A 26741-nucleotide genomic window follows, 5' to 3' on the forward strand; every position below is an offset into this window, starting at 1 on the left:
GTGTGAAGGCGGCGTTACATACCGCCTGCGGTTCCAACACACGACCGTGACCCTTTTTCGATGGGATTGCATTATCCTTAAGAAATAAACGATATGCAAATCCGTCGTCAAACTGGGCCTTGTTTGTAAAACAAGCATCTTCGAAATGCAGGGAACAAACACTTGCACAACTCCGTTGATGCTCCGTAAAAATAAACTCCATCCACTGGTCCCTTAATGCTATTTTTTTTGGCAATCTGTGCAGGGTTGTCTTGCCCTGGCAACCAAAAATACACTTCTTTTGTGACATTTCGCGACGCTCTCGCTCTGATCAGTGAATGAGTTTTGTGCTCTCAGTGCTCTGCTATACGGGAGCGCGTGCTCTTCCTGGAGAAGTGCCTTAGGACCCATATAAGGAAATTCCGCTCCATCTAACGTCACACAGAGCCATACTCGAAAAAAACTTTACGAAACTTGTGACAAACCGGAAGGAGTATTTTTGTAACAGAAATACTCCTTCAAATGTACAACTTAATTTTTGAAACATTGTCCATGTTTAGCATAGGAATCCAACTCTTTAACGGTGTAAAAAAGTATGCATGAAATAGCATTTCACCCCCCCTTTAACTATAACGGCATTTCAAAAAAAGCACTAGTAAATTAAGTTTGTGTTTGTTTTAAATTCTTGCTCAGATGGGTTTGGAATAACATGAGAGCGAATAAATGACAGCATTTTCATATTAAATTAAGACATCGTGAGACCATGATGCAACCGGGAACACCATAATCTTTGATCTGTGATCCGAGTTTTAGCTTTGGCACTTTATTGGTCAACAGGGTCATTTTGTAGGTTTGGCAGTCTTCCCTGACCTTCTTCTGTTCCCAGACAGACAGCAAATTGACAAATAAAAAGACTGATAAACAAACATGCAGACGGCTTGATAGGACATTCTGAACACGCTAAGATCCGCTACAGTGCCCTCGGCTTTGCTGGCCAGATGGTTGTGCCAACCATCTTGGCAGCGCACAGTGTGTATGCCACCCACACCGGCAGAACATTAACCCACCCAGAAGAAATCAATAATGTGGATTCATCACACGCACTGCATGCCACATCAATATGACAAACTGACAAAAATAGGACATACAGTAAATTTTGGACATGGTGATTTGTCAGTTTTTTTTATGCCATCGTATATAGGAGTTATGGCAGAAGTTGAGCCAAACTGAGTTAAAAAGGACCATATTTAGCACATAGAAACATTATATACTGATGAAATACTCTGCAGATGAATACAAACCACTTCAAAAATGTAGCCCAAGAAAAGCATCTGTCAGTGTGTGGACAACTAGGGTGAAGCAGCTGTTGAGTCATCGCTCTCCATTTTTAAATAAAGTTTGTTGTTGGCGCCCTCTGCTGGGTAAGATCTATCTACTGTATCTATCTATCTATCTATCTATCTATCTATCTATCTAAAGTTAGATTGTAACAAATCACTTGTTCATGTTTGTGATTATAAAAACATAAATTTACAGCTTCTGTTAAAAATAATATTAACTGGGGAAAAAAATCTAACTTTGAACCTTGAGAACAGTCCATGTGAGCTTTGGAGATATTGAATTAAAATGACTATAGTTCAACTGAATCTCCTGAAATAGTCTCACCCTATCACATTTATGCATGTGCAGACAGAGGATGAATTATTAAGAATGTAAGAATCCTCAAAGGCGCTGTCCCTGCAGGAGAGAAACCTCTGCCAGATCAATATCTGCTTCAACTAGTGTCACTCGACAAGCGCTGGGAAATTGCTGCTCTGCAGAATAAAAAAAAAAGTCCTAATTTCTCTCTAGATCAAAGCTATTACTTTTCCAAAATATCACGGGTTCAGAACGCTCAAGCCTATCCAGGATCCTCTATATCATCAGCGTAGGAAAATACAATAAAGTTGCAGGTCTTAGTCTCGAGCGGACCTTTCCTTCACATCTGCCGCATTTCAAATTTTGAGATGGTAACTATGGAAACCCATGAAATGTTGACTACGATCATTTGAGGGGCTAATACTTTCTTCACATTTTAGATTCAGGCTATAGACTGGAAAAGTATAGGTTCATGATATTTATCACAAACCTATCTGACATCATCTGTATATTGTAGCAGCAACAAAGCATATACAAAAAGACCAATGCAGGACAAAAATTAATAATGGGAAAGAGGGCATATAAAAGCAAAAAGTCAGATCATTACCCAGAAAATTTGAGGATAAATGTGAAAATGTCTGAAAGTGCAGACAGCTATGAAAGTTAAAGCCCTGGTTCTATTACCGCTGTACAATAATAAATGTTCTAGACCGATCTATTTAGTGCAAACTGATGACTGCCTACACCGCAGCTCAGTCACTGAATAGCCCAGCATCCAAACTGTTTTTTCTCTAACAACATTATCTAAGAAAACTGGTGATTTAAGCCTAAAATTATCTAATGGCTTTGCAATGTAAGCATCAGATGTAAAATTGTACTATATGCATGTTATTTTAACATTTGGTTGTATCATACACTTGCAATTGTATGTAATATGAAACATTGGTCTTTGTCCTGAAAAAGGCCAAATAGCCCTGATTCAGAAGTAGAAAAATCTCTGGTGAAGCACTTGACAATATTAAGGAAAGCCATTCAGCACCTAGGTACAAAAAAAAGAAATTAATATTTAATAATGTATATACAGTATATGTGATAGTTTAGGGATTCTGCTTCTCTGACTTATAATTAAGTAACAAGATTTTTTTTTTTTTAATCAAAAATACTTTATTGTGTGCATGCCATCTAGCTGACAGATGATGACTCACTGAGGGATTGATTTAAGTGGAATTACTATTATGAGGAAGACGCTACAATTAATATACTGTTAGATATACACCGTTAGATATTTCATTATTCTAATTATTTAGCTATATTTCCCAAACATACATAAAAAAATAAATACATAAAAATTAATCAATCAATCAATCAATCCTGGAGCAAACAAAACATTCCTTAAACATAATAAACACGAAGGCAAAATATACCTTTGCCAAATATTAAAGTGTCAGTATTAACAGAAACATTGCATTAATGCATTTTATAAAAATTTAAGTACATGTATTTAACATGTCAAGCTTTAGAACAATGAAAAAAAAGGCAACAACTTTTTTTTTTAAATCATATTTTGGTTTTAGTGTAACACAAGTGTGAGATCATGGTCAGGTCAGATTAAACAACATGAGGAACTTGATGTTTCCATTTAGTGTATTCCTCTGTGTTACAGGACAAAATGAAGCAATCTTAAATCATAATCATTTTAAATATGATTAAAACGTGTGTTATTTCATTTTCAAACTCATTCATGATTAGTACGAAGTTTTTGCACCGAACAATCAAAGCAACTGTGACTCCACCAAAAAATATGTTAAATGAACAGTAGATAAACCTGAAAAGAAACGCAAAGAAAAATTACAGAAGTACTTGTTAGTTTAAGCTCTAGTAATTATGACACTACTTTTTAACCTACTTAATTGTTAAACTTAAAAAAACCATACTGACTTAAACTCATGTGTACTACAGTGTATTTGACATTCATGATCCTTTCCCATGAGACTAAGACTTGAACACATTTGCAGTTACCCAGATTTGGTTCTGTGTGTGTGGCAAACAATACCCAAAGAAAAAAGTAAAAAAATTAATTCAATGCCAATTAGATTTTCTCTTGGAGTTTTTGTTGCTCTAATAAATATTCATAAAAACAAATTAAAATGTGCTCATTTAAGACTCATAAACACAAATCTAAGCTAAACTATTCCATTGCTGGTACCTTTCATTTTACTAACAAGTATTTTTCAATTAGAAATTAGTCAGGTGTACTTATTTGTTTTCTAATTAAACAAACAAAAAAAGGTATTATTTAATCCTTGTATTTAAGTCCCTTGTTATCTTCTGTACACATTTAAATAGCAAGAACATTTACTTGGTAACACTGCACAAATGACTCTTCATAGGCCGAAATATACAGAAAAATGTACACAACATTTTTGTGATATCTGCAGTCAAGACAAACCATGACAGCTGCATCGTTTTAGGCAAATATGATTACTTTATGAGATGACTGTAAGTTGTGCGCTATGTGGGCAATGTCAGGTTTCCATGTCCATAAAATAAAAGCTCTGGACTTTGCTGCAATAGCAAATCATATTCTTGAAATATTTGGACGTGCAATGCCTGTGGAGATCTGGAAATATACTGTAGTGTTGCAAGGGATCTGTGATCTTTCGATATCGCAAGTAACCTTTGCAAAAAAAGAAAAAAAAAGTCCAAATGAGCAAGAAATGTAAACGAAAATTACCCTAGTTTAGGGTTGAACATTCTCTTGTTCAACAAGTGCAAGCTATAAACCTTCCTCTCCTCCTTGTTCCTCACTGTTGAGGGCACTGGCCTGGTTGCTACTTCTGAGGGCTTTCCAATGTGCTCTCATTCTTCTGCTCCACTGCCACCTACAGGACAACAGAAGCAAGTGCATGTAAGTACTGGAGAAGTAGCAAATGTTCGCCACAAGGAGGCAGTCACTTACAACAAAGGGAAATTGGGACTAAGAATCTAGTGTAATCAGAACAGTCTAATCTCAAACATCACCTGTTTCCACATGCTCATCCCAATTCAATCTGCCCATGACTGACCTCATCAGGGTTCAGACACCTGTTGCCACTGTCCTGCCTCACAGCTATGCTGCATTTATTATATACAGCAAGATGCTTCATCAGCAGGTTTCTCTGTCATTCCTGTACTAAGGTTGCAGGCAGAGTTTTACATCTTGTTCCTGCCGCCCTGCTGTTATTTGCCCACCTCTGCTCAGTGATGAATCACTCCCTGTGGCAGCTGAACAGTAATAGGAACAGATGTTTATAGAAAACCGCTTCAGCCACCTTAATGACGTGTTTGGAATGCAGTAGGGAAACATGCTATGGTAGCTGACACAGCGGGTTGCTTGACTGAGACAACCTGTTTTTCAGTGGTTTTGTCACAGGGTCCATGACATTTAGCTCAGACCCGCCGGACAGGTTTGAAAATGACCACTAAATGAACAAATTAAATCACCTGTTTTCTGAAGTATAATTTTTAGGGTGAGGACAAGTGTATAACATATAACACAACATAATGGTAGCTATATTCATTGCGCTAACACATGTTTAGGGGGCAGCGGAGTAAGATGTGTCAGTGGGTATGATGTGTCAACCATTAATCTTGCAAACTTTACATAATGTTTTTCATTTGACTACATATGGTATTTAGTAAGCATCCATCGTGTAAAAGTGCTGAGAAAAGTGATATTGTTATGCAAAACATTTTTATACTACATAATACTATATAATAAATAAAACTATTACAGTTTATAATATTAATAATATTCCGAATCAGTTCTTATTTTTACAATTTCTCTATTTATTTTAAATTCAGTTAGTTAAAGTTCGTCTTTTTATTGTATTTTCATCACTTGTAGTATTTTTTTTTATTTTTTTTAACAGTTTGGATTGTTATATATATATATATATATATATATATATATATATATATATATATATATATATATATATATATATATACACGTACGCACACACACACACACACATATATTTTTTCATGGTCCTATCACACACTTTCAGTTTTCAGTCCTTGCCTGGAGGACAACTTAAATAAAATGTGGCACAGCTACTTCACCCTCTCCTCACACACACAGACGGATTACCTGATAGGAGTAATGTGATTTGTAGGTGATCCATTTCTTCAAGTCAGTTCTGTCCCCCACGGACAGAGAACGAACAGTGGTTCTGGATGCAGAAGCAGAGGGCATGTCAAACTCAACCTCCACCAGGCACTCAAACTTTGCAGGCACCTCCCAATCTGAACCCAGCTCCAAATGACAGAAGAACGTATGAGGATGTCCGAGTGCTACAAAAAAATACCATTCATAACATAGCATATTAATGTGATGTGTGCAATATTAAAGCAAATAATTAAATAATGCAAGCAACTAATTAATTAATGCAAATTACTAGAGGACCTTTCAGATGAAGTAAACCATTGGACCTGGGCAGCATAGATAGGTTTAGAACTGGCCTTGATCTTTTAACATCACTGTTTTAAAGGCACTTTAAGTGTTTTCACATTAAACGTATTAGAATGTTCTGCTGTTTTTAGTGATTGCTTTATTTGGAGTGTAAAAGGCCAAAATGCATTATGTTCACATAACTTTGTTTTATTCTTTTGAGAAGTGATCTAAATATTTGTGGATTGGAAAAAGACAGAAAAGTGACAGGCTAGAGCTGCAGTTCTATGGAATTATTTCTAGACCACTACACTTCATTCAGGAGTCAACACTGCATTAAGAGGCATTGCTTTTACCACAGCACTGTGATTTAGGGGTTTGTAAGCATTTATTTAGCAGCACCAAAATTACAAAATCTTTAATCTACTATTTATACTGATACTATTATCATTACTAGAGTGGAAAACACACACTAAAATAAACATAGCATTATCAAATACTGGCATTATTTAAACATCTTTCATACAGACCAACAGTAAAATCATTATACAGTGACACTTAAGAAAAAGTCAAAATGTTGGTGAAATGACTGGCTTGACGAATAAAACAGCTCTTAAACAACTATTTGCATTTGCTATTGGATAAGAGTAAGAGAGGAGAACAAGATCAGTTTGACCTGACTAAAGAGACCATATTATGGGATTGCTATGCTACGCTAATGCTTTATTGTAACCATTTTGATGTGTAGGTCACTAAACTGACAAAAACATTTACATCAGGGATGAGCAGGAGTACTCATAAGTGACAGCAATGACTGGTTATGAAAACACAATAAATGGTGGACATCTAAACTACTTTTAAACTTAAAAAAGAAAAAAGAAAAGAAAAAGGCTGATAGCGATATATCAGCTTTATATATATTGTGCTACTGTCTTCACACACAGAAGAAACTCACTAGGGAAGTGTGAAGTGTGACATAATAAAGGGGAGCGTGGGGCACAAAGTAATGTGGGGTTAGTTTTATTTAACACACATTTATTTTGCCATAGTTAAATATAAATTCTGGCTTAATAAAATTTTTCATCTCAGTTTTTATTATTCATTTAAAATGAGACAAATCTGCTATTATTTTAATCTCCGATCTGTTATTTATTTTTTGTAACACTGCGTTACAATTTGCTATAATATGACATTAGTGATGTAATTTATACAAATTTTAATGAGAAACAATGAGAAACAGGTGAATAAAGACTGACAGTCAATGTTTAAGGTTTAGAAATAATTATTTTATATTAATTATTATTAATAAGTCAAGTTTATATCAAGTGTTTATGTGGGCTGTCCCAAGCATGGTTGCAATGTTTTCATTGCCAAACTCCAAAATCAGATTATTTTTAATTAATAAAAATATGCCATTATTTTATTTGACAAAAAATATATATTATCTTATTATCAAAATTTCAAAAATTATCGAATTTGGTGCGGATTCGCAGCGCCTTTATAGAGATATGTCTGTTCAAGGTTTTCCATAGACTAAAGCTTTAAAGCGTTTCATGTAGGTCGCCAGTTGCAAATAATGGAGTGCACTCTGCTGGAAAAACCTAGTAATTACACCATTTCAAGCTTTTTATCTGCATTATATATTCTGTGAAAAAAAAATATATCGGTTTATACCGATAAACTATATATCGGTTGGGCTCTACTTTTTTGTATTCAAAAAGTCTTAAATACACTCCTGTTGTTAAACAACTTGACATTATAGCCATCTAAAAACCTAAATTCCCACCTGAGTTCTTGTCTGGCAGGCGACTGATCCTCCACACTACAGATCTGAAGGCCTGTTCATATTTCGCTGTGCCAAACGTGACCCTCATGGCCGGTTCGGAACCTGACGTACTGGTCGAACCAAAACTGGCTCCTTTATTGAAGCGAGCCTTCAAGGATTTCTCTCCTGTCACACTCTCCCGCTTAAAGTTCTTTGCCCAAATTTCTGGTATGGGGTAACGGATAGCAACATTCTCACATGGTATTAATGTTAAAGGATCCCGATTGGATGAAAACCCTGTTGACATCACCAGCCAGGACTGCATCTCCACTTCAGCATCCTTGACACAAGCGACTGTTCTCAGAGTGAATGGAAGGGATTTTTCAGCAAATGCCGTACGGAAACGCAGCAGTTCAAAGCGACGACCAACCAGTGGACTAAATGTAATAGCTTGGGACTCTGCAAACTCTAACTGGTCTGCACACTCATGCAGTCGACTATCCCGCAGTTGAATCCAACGTGATGTTGAGTTGGGAATTATGTCATGCCGAGAAACCACCTCTTTACCTTTGACCTTGACATCATTTAGGCCGATACTGCAAGGTGGGGATCCATTCAAGAAGGCAAGCATATACACTCGGGTCATAACTTGCTGCTCCAAGATACGGCTGTCCCTTTTGGAGACAATCCCATAGAAGTTATCCCTCACCTCCACATGGATCTCCTCCTCAGTGTAAGTCGTTGGCAAGTTTAGACCTTCTTGATCTACTGAGAGGCCCACAAGCCTCTCCTGCAGAGTATGTTGAAAGCTCAAGAAGTCTTGGTAGTGTGTTGTCCCAAGCTTTACCACTTGCTCTCTTACAGGCATATGAACCACAGTGACCTTGGGCTGGATCTTCCTTTTCTCTTTGTAAACCACATGGTCTACACTGATGGTATGAACACGGCCATTCTCGTCGTAGTTTTGGAGCTTAGGTTCAGATATTTCATGCTGAGAGTTCAGCTGGAACTCTTTGAAAGGCTTTTCCAGTCCTTTCTCATAGAATAGTTGCAGCTGGCCACTGTTCGTCAACCTGACAAATATTGGTCCCCAGTGACGTGAGGACATGATGTTCTTCTTCTCAGGGATGCGCAGGAGCATGGGCCAACCTTCCTGAGGAGTCATATGGTCTGGTTTATAGGCTGAATCATCAGAGTCAACTACCTCCACTGAATCATCTGGTAGAGTAGGACTACAGTCATTGTCAGGGTCAGAGATGTGTATATTCCTGAGCTGATCCAGACCATCTACAGGAAATCCTGATGGGATACTATGTTTTGCAACTACAGAGTCTTTCTGTGATGAAAAAAGCAACAGAGACTCCCTTTTTATATCAGCATCTTGATACTCAAAGAATGGCGAGCTGAAGGTGGACACATCTGATACCTCCTGACACAAGCCAATGCCTTGGGATGTTTTCAGGTCTGTATTGTCAAAATAGGCACTGAATGGGTTAATAGGAGAAGGTTGTAGGTTTGAGAACTCATCATCCAGGAAAGGGTTTTTCTTGTTGTAAGGAACGCTGTTGTTTGATAGTGTGCTATTAAAGGCAAACATGGCATTAGTGCCATCAGGGGTCAAGCCCAGGATGTGTCCCTCTGTCTTCTGGCCACAAGAAGAAGAGGAGATCAGATTGCTGTTGGCATCCTGCAGAGGAGGATTGTTGAGGTTATCCAGTTTTATATTAGACTGTCTCCCTGGAGGTTGGAAAACGGAGTCCTCATCATCTTCAAAAGTGACCCAGCTGGCAAAGCGGTAGGAGGTGACATAAGCTTGGCCATTGGTGTGTTGGTTGTTTGCTGTCCAGTTGAATGAATCCATGTTCATTCCTTCATCTTCTTGGCACACAGAAGAATCTAACAATAAAAAAAGACAACTGTTTCAACACTCTTAGATGAACTTTGAACAGGAAGAAAGGCACATATCATATATAAGAGGCAGACATAATCTTATAAGCAAGAAAACGGATGGTCTTTCCAGTGTCCTTTGAGCCTATTCATGAAACTTAATGAGAGTCACAATGGTTGGATTATTTTGGTCCAAATCAAGAAATGACTGAAAGACATTTCCACTAACAGGAAAGAAGCAGATTCCAATCATCCACGATTCAAAAGCATGCATTCACATACATTCTCTTTTTCCATATGCTACACATTCATTTCTAAACTGATATTAATATTTTATTAGAAGAAGTGTAAGCAATTACACAAAAACAACATTTTAAGAGATTTGTTTTAGTTTATTTGCACTCAAGGCACAATGGATCTAGTTTTAGGAACAATGGGAAAGCTGAACAATCAATTTATTTCAAATTATGTAATAAGGTCCCAGAAAACAGCTTTACCATATCCCAAGAGCTTGAATTAATTTGAGCAATTACCCTACTTCTTAACTGCTAACAATTTTTACTATATACATACCGCATTCAGATTATAGACCTTGACTCAGTAAGTATGTTTACATGAACTTCAAAAGGCTGATGTCCCACTAATACATCTTTTTAAAACGTCATGTAAAAACTTTTCATTTCAAACTGAAAAGATCAATGATTTGGAATTAACCTGCCAAAATGCATATTCATTAATTAATCCTTCTGCTCTCTTGAACCAAGCTCAAACTCTTGTATCTACTAGTTCTTCAATATCAAATTAGAGAGAAAGTCTTTACCTGTTGCTAGGCACCAGCATTCCCCACCTCAGACCTACTTTCTCTGCCGATGCAACAAAGCAGTAAGTGAATGTTCTGGCTCACATGCTGAAAACTGACATGATTGCACTATGCAACAAGAGCATTTGTACTTTTAAATGTCAGAGAATGTGTGTACTATGGCTTGTGGCTTTGTTAATCTTATCATTTTAGTTCAACAGGGTTCATCACACTACAAATCAACTCAACTGAAATGTACCAACCGTTACTAGAAAGTAATAAAAGACTACAATACAAGACATGTGCACACAAAGAAGCGGCCACAAACATAAAGAGACTCAGATTTCAAGGCTTATATCTTATCATCCCTGGAGGGAGAAGGTAAAATGACTATCCCAGTTCTGAAAAAAAAATCCATCTCCTAGACATGAATACTTAAGAACAGTATCTGCACACCTCCGAAGCAAGTTTTTCATGTTCTTACAAAGGGATAAATCAAATCAGCCAAAGAGTTAGATGCAAATTGTAACCATCAGCAAAAATTTTCAAAGTTCAATTAAGTTCCAGTTAAATTCACAAAAAAACAAACTGATATTTTATTAAAAAAAAAAAATTCTAGTCATTTTATTCTAATAAACTAAACATCCAAGACTGATTTACTTATATCGTATAAACAATTTTACCAAACTGAAAATTTTCCTTGCAAAAAAAAATCTGTAACAGTTTAGTGAGATTTGATGCTTATACCAAGAACATTATCTTACACAACTTTGCTTCTTTAAGGATTTACTGGACAAAATATTAAGAAAACAATTGTTTGCAGTCTAGAGAGTCTGTTCTACTGAGTAAATCATGAATGCAAAATGATGTTGCTAAGCATCAACTTACTGCTATTTCTTCAAACTTCCAGTTCCAAGTAAAACTCAGCATGGATAGAGCACTGATCCTGAGGCTATATAAGCAATGCCAAGAGAAGACTAACAAATGCTTTCACCCCCCCTCTTTTTTACAGCACAATACCCAGTCTCAAAATACAGAATTGAAAGATGAATATATGCTTTATCAGCATTAAAAGATCACATTATATATTTCTTAAAAGAGGAAGGAAGAATGGCTAAACGAACATTTGCAACAACCACAAGTATTCATAGATTCATAAAAACTCTGTAAAGTCTGACACAAAGCAATAGTGCAAGGAAAAAGACTCTCCAGCAGAGCAGATTCGGGAGTCCAGGTAAAGAGAGGAAACAGATGGGACACCAATTGTGAGGCTTCACTACGGCACCATGCGTTAAGAACCAGGTCACATGATCTCCTCTGTCACGTGAAGTGCCCGTCGGTCTGCCTGCCTCCCTCCCTCACAGGACAAGTATTAACTTTTTGACATTGTAGTTGTCTTTACAGAAACCGTACTTCAACACTCTCAAAAAAAGGCATTCTTTAAAGATTGGTGGAAAACAAGGTCAGAAAGTCACTTGCACTTGAGTGTGCTCTGCCATGCTTGTCTGTAAGCATGTGGAGAAGTGATTTCCTTTGAATATCCTGATTATTTATATATATATATACATATATATATATATATATATATATATATATAAAGACATTAACGTGGAAATGTTATACAGAAACTGATTCATTAATAACATAGTGTGCAGTAAACAACTATTTTTTACAGCTACAAAATGTGTCTTGATCTGCCTTGAGATCTCTCAATCCTTTCTAGCACTAAGCTGCTGACCCTTATTTTGCTGGTTTCAGATCAGTCCTTCTAAACAAAACCAGGGCATTAACTGGGGATTACTTCAGCCTTAACATGCACCCATTCATTTGCATTAATGTTCACATCAAATGCATGCATTTATCTCAGATTGACACTCTTTTAATATTACTTTTGAATGATAATTTTTCACTATCACCCTAAACTAACATGAAACAATATTCACAACCCATTTCACTTCCATAATGTAATCTATTGAGTGAAAAGGGGTATTCAACAAAAAAATAGTCTGGTAGTATCAGAAATATGGAAACATTTTATCTATAGAGAATGAACCTGAAGATTTTATCCATATATCCATATAAGACAAAATAGTTTTTTTTTTTTATCACAATCTCCATTATTTGATTGGAATAATTTGCATAAAGTCAACTCTGAATGTATACTAAATTTAGAAAATTCACACAATTTATTTTATTTTTTAAATGTAAGCTTTAAAACATCTATATGTAAATTTGTGCAATTCAACAATTTATTTAAAGATTGCATTGCATAATGTGTCCCATTTGAAACTCACCATGCCATGTTGGTGAGAAGACACAGAGTGGAAGTGTCATCTCTGACAGGCAGAGCTTCCCCATAATCTGAAGCGAAGTTATAGCTACAAGTTTGAGTCACAGGAGGCGTTTGTAGGGGTCAAAGGTCACAGACAGTGAGGAAGAGTGCAAGATTTCCAGGAGAATGTAGTCTTAAACAAGCTGTTGCTCTACTCTATAACCTCTGTGGATCTGAAATTACAGTAACTTCTGCTGTTCTCTGTAGAGATTTGCAAACTGACAACAATGCCTTTTTGTGTGGGCTCCACTGGATATGACAAAACCACATTTCACACATGCTTTCTCTTCCTCTCCTGACTGCACACACACAACCATTGCATCTCTATGGACAACAGCATTCTTATGCACCACCGGAAATGGAATGAGAAGGAAATGAAAATGTGCATTGTATATCAGATGCACTGCACGTCCGGATAACAAACATCATCAGCCAACTGTGCCTGTAAATTAGCCCAACACAAGCTTTCGTAAAGACCTGGCTTGCACCATACAGCTGCATAAACACTCATATTCATTCGTAACCAATAGTCTCGGCTTACAATGGCACATTCATAACTATAATGTATCATTCATGGATATAAGCTGTAAACCACATAAAGAATCCCTCTAAAGACAACATCTGACAAACAGTGCTTAAAGTAGACACAAGGCATGTGAAATGTGTATAAACAGTGAATGCAACTCAAAGAAACTACAGCAGAGAAGAACTATGTACACATCAGCAATTACACACAGATTTACACTCAGTTCTGCTGTAAATAAACAATCTTGGAACACCCAAGGGTCACTCTGAAATCAAAAACGAACAGTATGACACCCTGTTGACAGGTTTTAGCAGTGTACTCATCAACACAGTGAGAGCATGAGCAAAGGCCAGTGGGTAGGGTGAAAGTGGGTAGGGTGAGCACATTTTCAAACAATTTGACGTCTCATGGCCATATAGGGTAAAAACAAAAAATAAATAAATATATAAAAACCCAAATGCTTCTACAAATACTTATTAATAATGATTGCTATTGCTCATACATACCCCTAAATATTAAACATTCACCTATAACTAAGCCTTTTGAACTACAGGCATGAATTATATTTCAAATCTTCTTTGTTGTGAAATAGTATTACAATTTAAAATCACTATTCTCTATTTTAGTATATTCTAAAATGTAACTTATTCATTTGAATACAAAGCTGAATTTTCAGCAGTCATTTCTCCAGGCTTCTATGAAACACGGTCATTCAGAAATCCTAAATAAATAAATAAATAAATAATCTGACTGACTATGAACTTTGAATGGCAACGCACAGTATTCTTCCTAAAATTCTTCCTAAAATAATTTCTTATCACTGTTTTCTATGACGGTGTTTTAGTGCCATGTAAAAAAGATAAAAAATAATAATACTAATATTAATATTTCTAAGATTATGAAATTTGAGTCGCAATATTTTGAGAAAAAAGTAAAAATTGCATGAATAAAGTCATAATATTGTTTTTCTTTTGTTGTTGTTGGTTTTTTAAGGATTTAAGAAGGATTTAAGGTTTACTGTAAGTTTTTATATATATATATATATATATATATATATATATATATATATACTATTTAAAAACAACAACAACAACAAAACTCCAGTACACTTCTGTATGGGGCTGGGCGATATGAGCAAAAAAATTATATCTCTGTATTTTTTTGCTGATATGCGGTATACGGTATCCTATATATATCTAGGTATTTTGTATTTGGATTAAACAAATATCATCAAAGGAAGCATGCAGGCATATATTATGTGCAAAAAAAGCATTAAAATCACATTGTAACATTATAACATTACAACAGCAATCTACAAACAAAAATAATCATTTTAAAGCAGAAGTTAAAGTAACTAAACTAAAAATGAAAATAATAAAAAAGCACAGACTTATTGAGTAAAAGGGCTATTTTGGATACCCCATTACACTTTAGTTAATGCTATCATAGAAATACACTTACTTGTAGGTTTAAAATTCTACGTATGTCCCATTTATTGTCCATATACAAATATTTCAGCAAAATATATATTTTAGTCAGTTATTGCGCTCACATTTCATTGAGCTCACTGTTTGGTGCGCGTTCTAAATGAAGTCTGTGGAGGTTAGCGGAGAATCGCAAAGCAAAAGCTCATGTATTTCTGACAGAAAATTTTTTTAACATTTATAGACGGTGACTATACCTGTGAAATGTAAGTAATACATTAATAAAAACACATCTCAAACACATTAAACAGCGCGTCTCTGTCAGTCTCACACGCAGCCTGACAGAGCGAGCGCAAGTTGTTTTTAACTGAAACTATAAACTATAGGCTACTAGGAGAGAAATAAAACACAGAAATTATTTAAGTGCAACCACCCCCCGCACCCCAAAAGAAAGTAAATTTTCAAAATATTTTATCACTTTAAACTAGTAATTTAAGATTTTGTATATTTTTTAGCATGACACTAAAATCCATCGCGGTTTAAGTTTTTTTTTTTTTTTTTTTTCTGTATTCCTGAACAAGAAAATATTTTTAAAGAATGTTCTTATCTTTTTTCTTACAGCCTCAGACGTGATCAAACTCCAGTGCAGCTTGCCTTAATTACACATTATTTAGTGACTATTTAGTGTAACATTTGCTTTATCTAACACTCAATATCATGCACTTCTTTTCACTCCTGCCTCAAGTGAAAATTCTGTTGCAGTGACTCCATCTCCCCCCCAACAGTCTGAGAAATAAAGCATGCTGCATTTTAATAAATAAAACTGTCTTAAGCACCTCACCCTCTCCTGTCTCCATAGAAACCCTGGTCTGAGTGAGCTAATGCTGGAGGCCCATGATGGATCGCATAGGAGCGCTAACCGCTCCGCCACAAATTACCTGCGAGAGAAAGAGCGTCCTGCCTCAAATCAGCACAGCGTTCCTTCAGAACCACCATCACTCACACGAGAGAAGCGTCTGAGGAGCAGCTGTCACAGACTGTGTGAATTTATCTGTCCCGATTCCTCCATCATTTACTCCTAAACCTGTCGTATCTTCATTCCGCCTGCGATCCTGGACGCGACCCTGGAGGCTGTGCTGAGCAACGGAAGGGATTTATTGATGGATAATTCAGCGTGTGAAGCATTTCCTGTGTGATTCTCACTTCCTTGTATCTTCTCACGAGGGGACAGACTTTAATTACAGTTTGAGGCACTGGGTGGATATGAAACCGCCACTTACAGATGTTCGATTGATGAGAGTTACCCATTTATTAAGTAGTAGGTATGACTCTGTGTGTGTGCTACTCACTAGGAGAGTGGGGACAGGAGGGTGTTTGACTGGAAGGCTCTTCAGTGTTAAGAGATGGGAGGTCACAGGAAGACGCCCCCATGCTCACAGAGCTCTGCTCCTCTGATTGGGTGGTCCAGCCGCTCTCTGATGGGGGAACGGCACTCCAGAAACTGGCAGAAGAGCAAATGCTATGCCTGGGACCTGCAATAAAACAATCTTTAGAGGTATAAATTTAGGATCCATACGTAATCATAAAACAACTGCCATCTTCACAAACAAGCAAAATTCTGCATTTAAAAAGGAAAAGTTTGTTTATGCACATCCTTCATGCTAGTTCATATGTAAGCAGCTGTTTTCTGTTTGAATATATTTTAAAACGGAAAAATGCTTTAGTAAAAGGAATAAAAATCAAGGGTGAGGTGAGATTACACAGCATACTGATGTGTATCAGCCTCGTAAAAACATCGAATCAATCTACTCAATGATTTTAATTAGCACTGCTGTAATTGCTATCAGAGGACATATTACTTATGTTAGAACTTACTGTGTTGAAGAATGCTTTGAAACAATGATAGAGCTATAAATAATAATAAAAGTACAGTGAACCAACTCTAAAAGGAATAATGCACATGTACCATTAAAAATGATCACTTACCAAGGGCCAAAGGGGAGGGGAAAAAAACTTAAGGAAAACTTGGTTGATAACTTTGTGAATGGCAACATAAATGGAACGATATATTTTAAAATGTACCACTAAACTTAAATTGTCTAAAGGTCTTGATTTCTCCAGAACTCATTGAAACAAAAGTATAAGGAAAACACTTATAAGGTCTTCTCAACTGATGCAGTTTCACACAGACAAAAAGTGAAACACACAAGATGCTGCGAGATAAACAATGGCCTGTTTGTCACTAATGTGCACAATAAAATGTTTTTAAAAAATCCCCTTTTCATAAATTAATTCTGGTTCTGAATGGCACCCATGAATGAGAATGCAAATTAAGATTACAATTAAAAGTCTACCCTCAAATTTATAAACAGAATTAAAAATAAAGTCTACCCTCAAAATCTCTGTATTTACTGTCTTGCCAGTGAAATCTCAAAGATTCAAGTCAATAGATTTAAAGATTTGAATAATATTCTCAGTCTATGAGAAACGAAAACAAGTGTGCACGTGGGATTACTCCACCTAACACTCCTTTTCCTAAGGGTTCCCAAACCCCTGATATCACCACAAATAACTTCAGATGGATCCATATGTTATCCAATGTATTTTAAGTCAATGAAAAAAAAAACTCATTATGTTATATAATAATTGCAACATGAAGTTGCTGCTGTGTTAGCATTAAAGAAACACTGCTTTCACTCCCCATCTTTATGTTGTTTTATTTCCGTATAAAAAATAAATAGCATTCAGTCGATCTAAAGTGATATGAATCTGGATGCCTTTGACTATAAATAATTTAAGATGATGTGGTTGAACAAACCCTACATCTTTCTGGCTGCTAAAGCTTCCTCTAGACCACACATGGAAATTAAGGCATCAAACCTGAAATCATATGTTGGACAGCCCCTGTAATCAGACTAAATAAGCAGTTATTTAACAAACCCAGGTTTGATCTCTGAGTTATGAAGTTATGAAGTTATGAAGGAATGATAGACCGGCTGCACCCTTGACTTCATTCTAAGGCAGATTTCATGCAAGAGCAACAACAACCGAGATGAAAACTCTGCTTATGGCTTCAATTAGGGTTAGAAGGGTTTGGCCATTTACGTGCTGCTGCACTCGTCCTCTCATAGGAGATTTCCTGAGAAAGAGTTGCTGGCAAAGCTGCTGGGTTTCGACAAGAGTGGGTGAGTCAATGTGTGGAAAAAAAGAGACTGAGATAAACACAGTGACAGGCTAGACCAAGCATCAAGCCTAAAGGAAGTGACACAGTCCTTTTTCAGGCCAACGCAATGGAGTCAACTCATTATAGAAATAAGTAAAATAATGTTTTCCCTGGAAAACTGGACATTTCTTGTTGAAATGGGTGTGGTGTAATGGCAAGGCATAACCCCAGGCTGCACCAGGGGAATTGTCAATATCATATGTCATATGAATATTTACTCATTTGTTGAGGAAACATCTGTCACCCATTACTTTGAGTATATTTTGAGTATCATTATGAAAGTACGCATTTATTATGACTACTGTTATGAAACAGAGGAAATGCACTTGAGGGTTTAAAAAAGAAAAGAAATATGAAGCTCTTACATGAACATGATTTATTTTTTATTTTTTTACTTTTATTATCATTAATTTTACAATATGGATGTAAGTGAAAGTGAAAGTGAAGTGACATTCAGCCAAGTATGGTGACCCATACTCAGAATTTGTGCTCTACATTTAACCCATCCGAAATGCACACACACAGAGCAATGAACAAACACACACACACACACACACACACACACACACTGTGAGCACACACCCGGAGCAGTGGGCAGCCATTTATGCTGCGGTGCCCAGGGAGCAGTTGGGGGTTCGATGCCTTGCTCAAGGGCACCTAAGTCGTGGTATTGAAAGTTGGAAAGAGAGCTGTTCATGCACTACCCCCACCCACAATTCCGTCCGGCCCGAGACTAGAACTCACAACCCTTCGATTGGGAGTCCAACCCTCTAACCATTAGGCCACGACTTCCCCCATATGTTTATATGCATGTGGGTAAATATATACACACGCACACATACATACATAATATTTTTACGACTGGATTCGTCTGTTACTTGGGAAGCCGCATTTCATTTTCGTGTGTGCACGTGTAGGTCTTTCCCTGTGTTTTCTCTGTCTCTTCCGCTTCATTCTAACTGATTACAGGTGGAGCTGATTAGGAGGCCTGGGCTGGTTGGTGATTGGAAGGATTGCTGCACTACTTAAGCCATCCGGTTGGAAGGACTCATTGGCTGGCAGTATGATTGCGAGCCACCAATAAAAAAAAATTAGAAGAAGAATCATTGACTCCCCGCTCTCCTGCTGTCTTTGTTAACACCGTTGGTCCTGTTGTGAAATGCATGTGGCGAAAGGATCACTAGAATAGTACATTTGTTGTCAATCACTGAATTTAAGTAATGGTTTAGTTGTATCTTATGCTTGTCCATGTTTGGTTGCTTGCTTCCTGGATCTTGGTTAAGTGAAGCCTTGTAGGGAAGTGGGTTCCTGTTTTGTTTTGTTCGTTTTCTCCTGTTTATGTTAGCAGGGGGATAAAATTTTGTATTTTATTTGTTATCTGATTTCTAGGTTAGTTTGTGTGTAGTAGTAGTTTTGTTTATTGTAATTTACTTTGGCAATGTGCCCCTCCCAAGTTAAGACGCTCCTTTATTTGTCTTTATTTAATAAAACTTAATTTGCACCTACAGTAAATCAGTGTTTTGTGGTTGAGAAACTTGGGGAGTGAGAGCGGGGACCCCAGGGATCTTCCCTATGTAGATCCCAGTTAATTGTTATGGACGGATTTATTTCACTATGAGTAGAAATTTATAATGTTGTTCATAACAATATATATAGCAAGAGAGAGAGTTTGGTTCCAAAACCAAATAAATCCATTTTGATTAATTTGAGTTAAGATGTGTTTTCTTTACCAAGAAAGTGGCAAGATGAAAACCACTATTTTTTTTGTTTCAAACTTCCACATAGCATCTTTAGGTTATAATAAAATTTAAAAAAATCAAATCCAGGCTTTGATTTTCAAAGATTTATTACAAAAAATATTTGTTCCCAAAATGCAATAAATCCATTGAATCAATATGAAAGTTATTTTTCATACTGAAACTACTGAAAATACATAAGTTGATCCCCATATGACATCCTCTGAACTTGGTCAATACAAATCTTATATAGGCTACAGGCACTGGACTGGAAATACATTCATCAGTCATCGCTTCCAAAATGAATTTTGGGATTAAAGCATTAACAAGTCATCTTGTTAATGCTATAAATTAATTACCGCAACAACAACAAAAATCATGTACAACATCACGTTAGACCACAGAAATTCCAAAATGAAATTTCCCTTTCATTCAGCTTTCAAAAGTGCATTCATCTTTGCCATGTTACATTCATTTAGTTGACTAGTGCTATGTGCTGTATTAACAAAAACATAAATGGCATTATTAAAAACACTAATGTTGACAAGTTACGCAGTATCGCATTCATAATTGAATGTGATTCAGCTAATGAACACAATATAGCGTAGCTTGTCAGTGATCTACAGCTCTGTGTATTAAATGCATCTGAATATTTTCCATCTGAAAGCCTGTGATGCAGATTTATCTGTAGCCTACTATTAATCACAGAACCGGCTTAACTGACAAGATTCGCATGCTAATCACATGCAATTTGTCGTGCAGCCCTTGCTTGTGGATCACGTGGAACGTGGATTTGCGCAGCTTGTCAGTTAACAACGGGTCCATGTAGTAAAAGCTGCTCTATGTGAAATCACGCACCTGATGGTTTTTACTGCTGATTAGATAACCGGCTTTACTAATAAGATGTGCATTAATCATTGGCCGGTATATATCATGCACCCCTGATATAGAGTTTTTGATATATAGTCTTTTTGGTTTTGGGGGGATACATTTGAATACTTAAACTTAAAACGAACTCTTTTCTCCGAAGATTTTGTTTGATTCCTTATTATATGACTTCATTGCATTTTCATTGCATACACTGTACTGAACCCTGAACATGACTTTGGGAGCACAGTACCCAAATCTCATGGTTAGATTTCTCTTTCCATGCAATAATAATAATAATAATAATAATAATAATAATAAATTAAGTAGTTCTCATACCCTCTACTTGTGATGGGAGAGGAAGAGAGGGTGGCCATGCTTTGTCATCAAACTGAACCCAAGAATTCGGCTGCTCTGCTGTCGGACCAGACAGAAATGGTACTTCTGCCCAAGTAGAGGAGTCCAGCACAGGCTGGTCTAAAGGCGGGAGGTGGTCCTCACCTTTGGACCAGAAAAAGAAACACAATTGGAGAAATACAGCCTCTTCTCAGTAAAAAGGTCACAGTTAAATATTAAATCTGGTAGGGTGTGGACCATTCTAGCAGAAATCACTATGTTGGAATGACCTCAGGATGCAGGAATCTCACAGAAAGGTCTGAATGCAAACTCAGACGGAGTAAAACAAACTGACATCCACTCAGCAAGTCCCAAAACTATTTTCAGTTACACACAAGAACTTCTAGAACTTTTTCTTTGCCATCTAAAGCAAACCCCAACAATCCTCCTATCCAGCATCGGACATAGCTTCCCAACTGTCTAAAACTGACAGACTTTGGCCAGGGTAACACCTTTTTTCATTTTTGACAAGAATGAAAACAAGGTTGTGAAGGATAGAAATTGGTTTGGTGGATCTGTACTATAGTTTAACAACATGCCAATTGTTTAGCAGACTAAACATCTTTCCAAAGAAACTTTATATTGACAAAAACTTCATAAAACTGTTTTAAAAGTTGTGAGTTTGGAAATCCACAACCTAGTCTAGTTCCTTTATACAGTACCATTGTAAAGACAGTAGTCCATCCCTCACAGACTTCAGTAATTGTGTCTGCCCTAATTTAGATCTATCACTGACTGGCCAAATAGAAAATTTCTTTAACATTTATTTGTTTCATAGACTTTCATCAGCAGATTCAAGGTCCACATTTCAATAGTTTTGTTTGTTCCATGAGAACTGAACCCATAAAATAACTTGTTACTCTAAGTAAAGACTACGTTTGTACTGACCTGCCTTTGACTCCTCATCTGAAAAAGCAACCCAGCCTGGTCTGGTTTCAGTTCTGCTACTGGTTGTAGCAGCCATGGGAGTTGTCCTGTCCTGTGTCTTGTACCGTGTAACGTCGTCTCACTCTTCCCAAATCTTGGACTCCATGCCCACCTAGGATGGCTTAAGAAGAGAGAACCACCAGATATTTATTAGGAATTGATATTCTGATGAAGGTATCTGCTGCAAAATGTATTTTCATTAAAAAAAAGGCATTAAGGAACCTTTGACCAGACAATTAATGTGGCCAAAAAGATCCAAATGTTAAAGAAGTAAAACAAGTACATGTTTTTCATATCATAAACTGATCATAGATCTGTAATATAATGAAATATTATTACAATTTTAAATGCCTGTTTTCTGTTTGATTATATTTTAAAATGTAGTTTATTCCAAGGCTGAATTTTTAGCAGCCATTTTCTATAGTAGTCTTCAGTGTCAGAAGGTCCTTAAGTAATCATTTTAATATGCTGATTTGGTGCAGTTATGAAGTTTCAGGAATCAGTAGTTTAAAGCATAACCAAACAGTTGGCCATAGACAGTGACTTCCATAGCATGAAAAAAACAGACTCAATCAGTCAGGCTTTACAGGATGAGTTATGTTCTACTTGTATTTGTTGAAAATACAAAAAGATTGCAAATTTGAGGCTTTGACACCACAAATGAATGTGTTTTTGACTGCCAAACAGAAAACAACATGCTTCGACATGGCCTTTTAAAACAGGATGTAGGTAGTACAAAGCCACAGGAAGGACTACTGATAAATGTCTGACAACTGAAAAGAATGTATAACACAAATAGCTACTACAGCCCCCCTGGCTACTCGGATCAAACATAATTCAAAGAGGAGACATAAAAGTTTACATTTAAAAGAAAAACTATGGTTTTAAGTGTCAAGGATTGCTGCACTCTAATGTCTTCTCATCAAAAAGAGGAAAAACACAGTGACAAAAGCTAAGCGGCCATTGTGATCAGATTTTTTCCACATCAGAGAGGGCCTATTTTCTCTCCTAAATCAAGACCCTGCAGGAAACAAACTTTCATCGAGGAAACACACTTGGATGTGCTGAACGATCTGGACCAATTCCATTACATGTTTTTGTTCTGGTAAATCTCTCCCTTGCATTCACAATTTGGCTTCAAGCTACCCTTCATCAGCCCCCTATTTCTCAACAAACAAAGCAAGCACCTCCCTCTGAATAGCAACTTCATTCAACATCTCACAACACCCACTGAAAAACTCAATGGTTTGGATGCTATTAGCACTGGATGCTATTAGCACTGGATGCTATTGCTATTTTTTTTAGCCTTTCATGTGACTATATAAATGTCATACTGTTACTCTTATATTACATAACATTATATATTTGCTTCATGTAGTAAAATGACAAAAATAAAACCAATTTCACAGGTCCGAAATGAAACAAAAATACATTACCACCATTTTCCCACTAAACTTAAACATATAAAATGCCATGAAAACCAACAATTAAACTTTAATTATGAAGGCATGGGGCTTGAATTAAGTCAGACATGAATGGGAAAAAAATAGATCAAAATTCAGTCACTTACTCAGTAATTATTTCAATGTACTCACTGATGAGTCTGAGATATCTGTGAACCTGTTTAACTAATTCAAATCATACAATAACACACATGCAAATAAAGCTGCCCCATCTGACTACATTTAAAAAAAAATAATAATAATCAGAAATATTTTCATTCGTGCAATTTTATTTGCACTCTGTCTGTAGCCTTTTAGAGAGTGTAGCCAAAATTTCAAAGCACACTGATGTTTACAGCTGCGAAATCTTATAAAACTCCAAACCACTTCTCAGACGCCAACAGGCTTGGTCTCTGGCAGTCTGTCAGTTACGTCAGTGGTGCATGCAGCCGTCCACAAGATATGTGCACAATATTGGGACATTTGGCAGAACTCTTTTACTGTGTCAAATCTCTCTCTTTTGCACGACCATCCCAAAGCTCATGATCATGCATGACATCATCATTCAGACTGTGCTTTAGACCCTGCATAGTTTCCTTCTGTCAGTGCTCACAGTCACAATGAGTTTGCCTCACGTAGTCACATAGTCCAAGTTTTAACACTTATAATAATAATAATTATTATTATTATTATCTAGGACTAAAAACAAGCACATCAAACAGGAAAACAGTGTCCAGAAATGAAGGAACAAACTGTTATTATCTATGTGGTAGTTCTGCTATGTCAAGTCACAGCTAAACCTCAAAAATACAGGGTGGTCAGTGTGTACACACCAGGGCATATGACAGTAGTGCAAAACACAACAAGCATCAGGTGCATCTCATCACCAAGAGCACTGTTCAGCCTCCTATTGGGCCAGGACAGCAATGATCCAAAGCATGATCTATAAATATAAATATTGCACTTCTTCATCTTCACGTCATCATGAGCCGTCGGTGCTGTTATTTTTAACTACCACTAAAATTAAAATGATTTTAAATAATAATTTTGTTAACTGAAATAAAGCTGAAACATTGAAGTAATATTATTTAAATGTAAACATTTCATTTCAAGCCAAGTTTAAGTTTTCATTTGAAAAAAAGTACAGAAACTAAAACTAGGATATTTAAAATTAATTTAAATTAATTAAAATGAAGCTGAAATGATGTAAAAAAAAAATTTTCAACAAACTTTGCAAAATTGCATCGACAGCTAAATGAAATAAAATAACTAAAATTGCCAAAACAAAAGCAGATATAAAGCTATAAAGAAATTGAATAGAAAATGTATATTTTTAATATAATATTTTAATATTAATATAAATATTATAATATTTAAATATTAATATAAATCCAAAATAAAATGACAGCTATTTCAAAATATATACATAAAAAAAGTATAGCAATAAAATTAAAATAACACTAGGTATAATATAGAAATCAGTTTGAAATGATAAATAACATTCATATGAATCAGTCAGACCTGCTGTATGATTTTAAAAAATTCAGGCAGATGGTAGTTTTACCGCATGACAAAAACAGGTGTTCCAGACAGCTTGATTATAATTAAACAGATCGAGATTAACGTGCTAGTTTTGTTTTGCATCCATCTAGCCAGATTATGTTGTTATTGTCTTTGAAATATAAATGTTGAAGACATTGTCCTGCCTCACCGACCACTGGCATTAATGTTTCCTGGTTCAAGCCCAGCAGGTTTAAGGGACCAGTGCAGAGCTAGACTGGCCACCAGCACCCTGTCAGTTGAAAAGGAGATTTCCTTAAATCCTGCAACGTCCCCTACTCCGCCTAGCAGGAGCGATCCCGTTATTATTCCCTAAAGCCTTTTCTCATGGAGTGGGCTTGCTGAGATGTCTCACTACAACTCTGCACCAAGAGACAACAAAGAGTAGTTTGATTTTAATAAAAAGCGCCTACACCCCCCCCCCCACTTCCCAAAAGTTCTCAGCTTCATGCCGAGTTCACAGAAAAACTGTTTACAGATCAGCAAAGCTCACAAGAATAAAACCATAATCTCAAAACGCTCTACCAGAAAATCCTGCTGAGCTCAGTCTTCAAAGACACGGCCAACAGTTCCAAAACAAGTAGAACAAGTAAAAACAAATATCAGTAACTAAATCTATGTATAGGTAAAGAGGTCGATCCACCACCTGGGACAGATGAATGCAGCTAAGGACATTTCCCCTCAGATAGCCACACCATGTGCCCTGCAGTAATGTAGCCCATGTGCTGACAACTACACACTTTTCATACATATTGAGCCTAAACATAATTGAGATAAAATACACATTTAGGACTTTACCATGAGTCACTGAATAAGTAGGAATTGTTGGTAGGTTTAGCAATGATTGCAGGAACAAAATTTCAAAAATAGATGTTATAGTGGTGCTTAGTAGACTGTTAAATCAGAACAAGGACATTTGTTTTCAAGGTGTTTTTACATGGACAAAAGCAAACTGTACAAGCCCAGTTCTAGTCATGACTCGGCAAGAGAAAAGTTTCTGATGTGCCATGTTATTCAAATATCTAAAAAAAAAAAAAAAAAACATTGTCGCTGCCACCTCCACATACTTTTTACAGAAGTTTCAGTTTCCCATATTGTCCAATATTGAGTAACTTCTGTATTCCTATTGTAAAATAAGTGACTGCAGGTTCTTTAAAATCATTGGTGAACCCTTCAAAAATTCTGAATATGCAGAAATGGCGGCATACATGTATACAAATAAAATGTTACCACAATCACGCATTATTATCATGCAGAATAATAAGGGTTTATGTAACAAAACAGTAACGTTATATACGGATATAACGTTAATCGTTTCCTTTCATTATCATTTCAATGATGATCACACAACAATCTGCTGTGATGTTATCAAATCAATAAAACAGGCTTCAACACGTAACAATGACACAAAAACAACTAGAAAGGTCTCTTTATCACAATAAAAAGCTCTTCGATCTCTATATTCAGACATTTGATAACTTTTTGCCACGTATTACATATATCCTGCTACCAATGTAAACAAAGCACACGCGCTTACAACAACCTGTTGCAACACTGAGATACACGTAGTTTAACTAATGTAACTTAAATATTTAACCCTGGATATATACCTGTGAAACTATTTCAAGATTCTTAAGCAAATTAAGTAGACAGTGTTGTATATAACATAGCGACAAGGTCAAAAAAAACAAGTGCACGGGAATATTTACATACCGATATCGTGTTGTTGAGTCCAAGCAGACGGTAGCTCTCACTCGCTCCCGGTGAATCTTGTCTATTGCCCCACCTTACTCGCAGCTGATTGGACA

General features: G+C 36.3%; 1 protein-coding gene across 5 annotated transcripts; it reads right to left on the minus strand.

Moving 5' to 3' along the window:
• Positions 1 to 324: 324 nt before the first annotated feature.
• Positions 325 to 26741, minus strand: LOC128031725 (stonin-2). Of its 5 annotated transcripts, none has more exons than XR_008188159.1 (8): positions 26647 to 26741; positions 21893 to 22052; positions 20948 to 21109; positions 16132 to 16329; positions 7836 to 9710; positions 5750 to 5952; positions 4352 to 4499; positions 325 to 2656 (listed from the first exon to the last, which is right to left on the minus strand). XR_008188159.1 is itself a non-coding variant. In XM_052620083.1 (8 exons), the coding sequence occupies exons 2-7, from the start codon at positions 21966 to 21968 to the stop codon at positions 4449 to 4451; spliced, it is 2565 nt and encodes an 854-aa protein (XP_052476043.1). In that variant the 5' UTR covers positions 21969 to 22052; positions 26647 to 26741; the 3' UTR covers positions 3156 to 4294; positions 4402 to 4448. The 5 variants fall into 5 exon arrangements, 4 of the variants coding, with proteins under 4 accessions (XP_052476043.1, XP_052476042.1, XP_052476045.1 ...); XM_052620083.1 differs by lacking the exon at positions 325 to 2656 and adding an exon at positions 3156 to 4294 and having other exon boundaries at positions 4402 to 4499; XM_052620082.1 differs by lacking the exon at positions 325 to 2656 and having other exon boundaries at positions 3156 to 4499.

This window comes from Carassius gibelio, chromosome A17 (assembly GCF_023724105.1).
Source record: "Carassius gibelio isolate Cgi1373 ecotype wild population from Czech Republic chromosome A17, carGib1.2-hapl.c, whole genome shotgun sequence".
Classification (NCBI taxonomy): Eukaryota; Metazoa; Chordata; class Actinopteri; order Cypriniformes; family Cyprinidae; genus Carassius; species Carassius gibelio.